General features: G+C 65.5%; 1 protein-coding gene across 1 annotated transcript in view; it reads right to left on the bottom strand.

Annotated features, from left to right (window-relative positions):
• Positions 1-277, bottom strand: part of CHGA (chromogranin A) — a 12,311-nt gene extending 12,034 nt beyond the window's left edge. The window contains exon 1 of the mRNA XM_010178321.1: positions 99-277. Coding sequence (XP_010176623.1) covers positions 99-144 — 46 coding nt within the window. The 5' untranslated portion in view covers positions 145-277. The remainder of the gene's footprint in view (positions 1-98) is intronic.
• Positions 278-583: the final 306 nt, after the last annotated feature.

The following is a 583-nucleotide window of genomic DNA, read 5'->3' as shown; positions in this document are numbered from 1 at the left end:
GGGGCCCTGGCGGGAAGGGAACTGGGTGGGACAGCGCTGTCCGCCGGGCTGAGGGTCTCGGGAGCGGGGGACACGGACCCCAGCCCAGCCCCACTTACCCGGCACAGCCAGGAGCAGGACCCCGAGCAGTCCTGGGCGGCTCATGGCGCTGGCGGGATGAAGGGAGGAGACAGGGGCAGAGGGTGAGCGTGTCCCTGGTATGGGGGCTCCAGTTGAGGTGCCGGGCGGGGGTAGACCAGCACAGTGCGTGTCTACGCCAGTGCCCTGGCTGAAGATCCCAGATGGGGCACTGCAGCAACCGGCTTACTTATATATCTCAGCACCTCGGAAATGGCGTCAGGAGGAAGCCGCCTCCTCCTCGCTCCTCCCTCCCCTCGCACACAGCTCTCCCGTCAGCCTCCGACACTCGCCTGGTGTTGGAGGAGCGGCCGCAAGACAGGATCCTCCCGATCCCCCTCGATCCCCCCGGCTGCCGGGGCAAAGGGTTCCAGCAGCAAGATGTCAGGCTCCAGTTGCTCCACCTTCTCACACTCAGCAGGTGCAGGAAGGTTGTGAGGTGTGTTTCCAGGATATCGCTTTTCCA

Source organism: Antrostomus carolinensis, unplaced genomic scaffold (assembly GCF_000700745.2).
Source record: "Antrostomus carolinensis isolate BGI_N321 unplaced genomic scaffold, ASM70074v2 scaffold18441, whole genome shotgun sequence".
Classification (NCBI taxonomy): Eukaryota; Metazoa; Chordata; class Aves; order Caprimulgiformes; family Caprimulgidae; genus Antrostomus; species Antrostomus carolinensis.
Note: the sequence above shows the minus strand (reverse complement) of the source record. Positions and strands in the feature narration are given on the sequence as shown.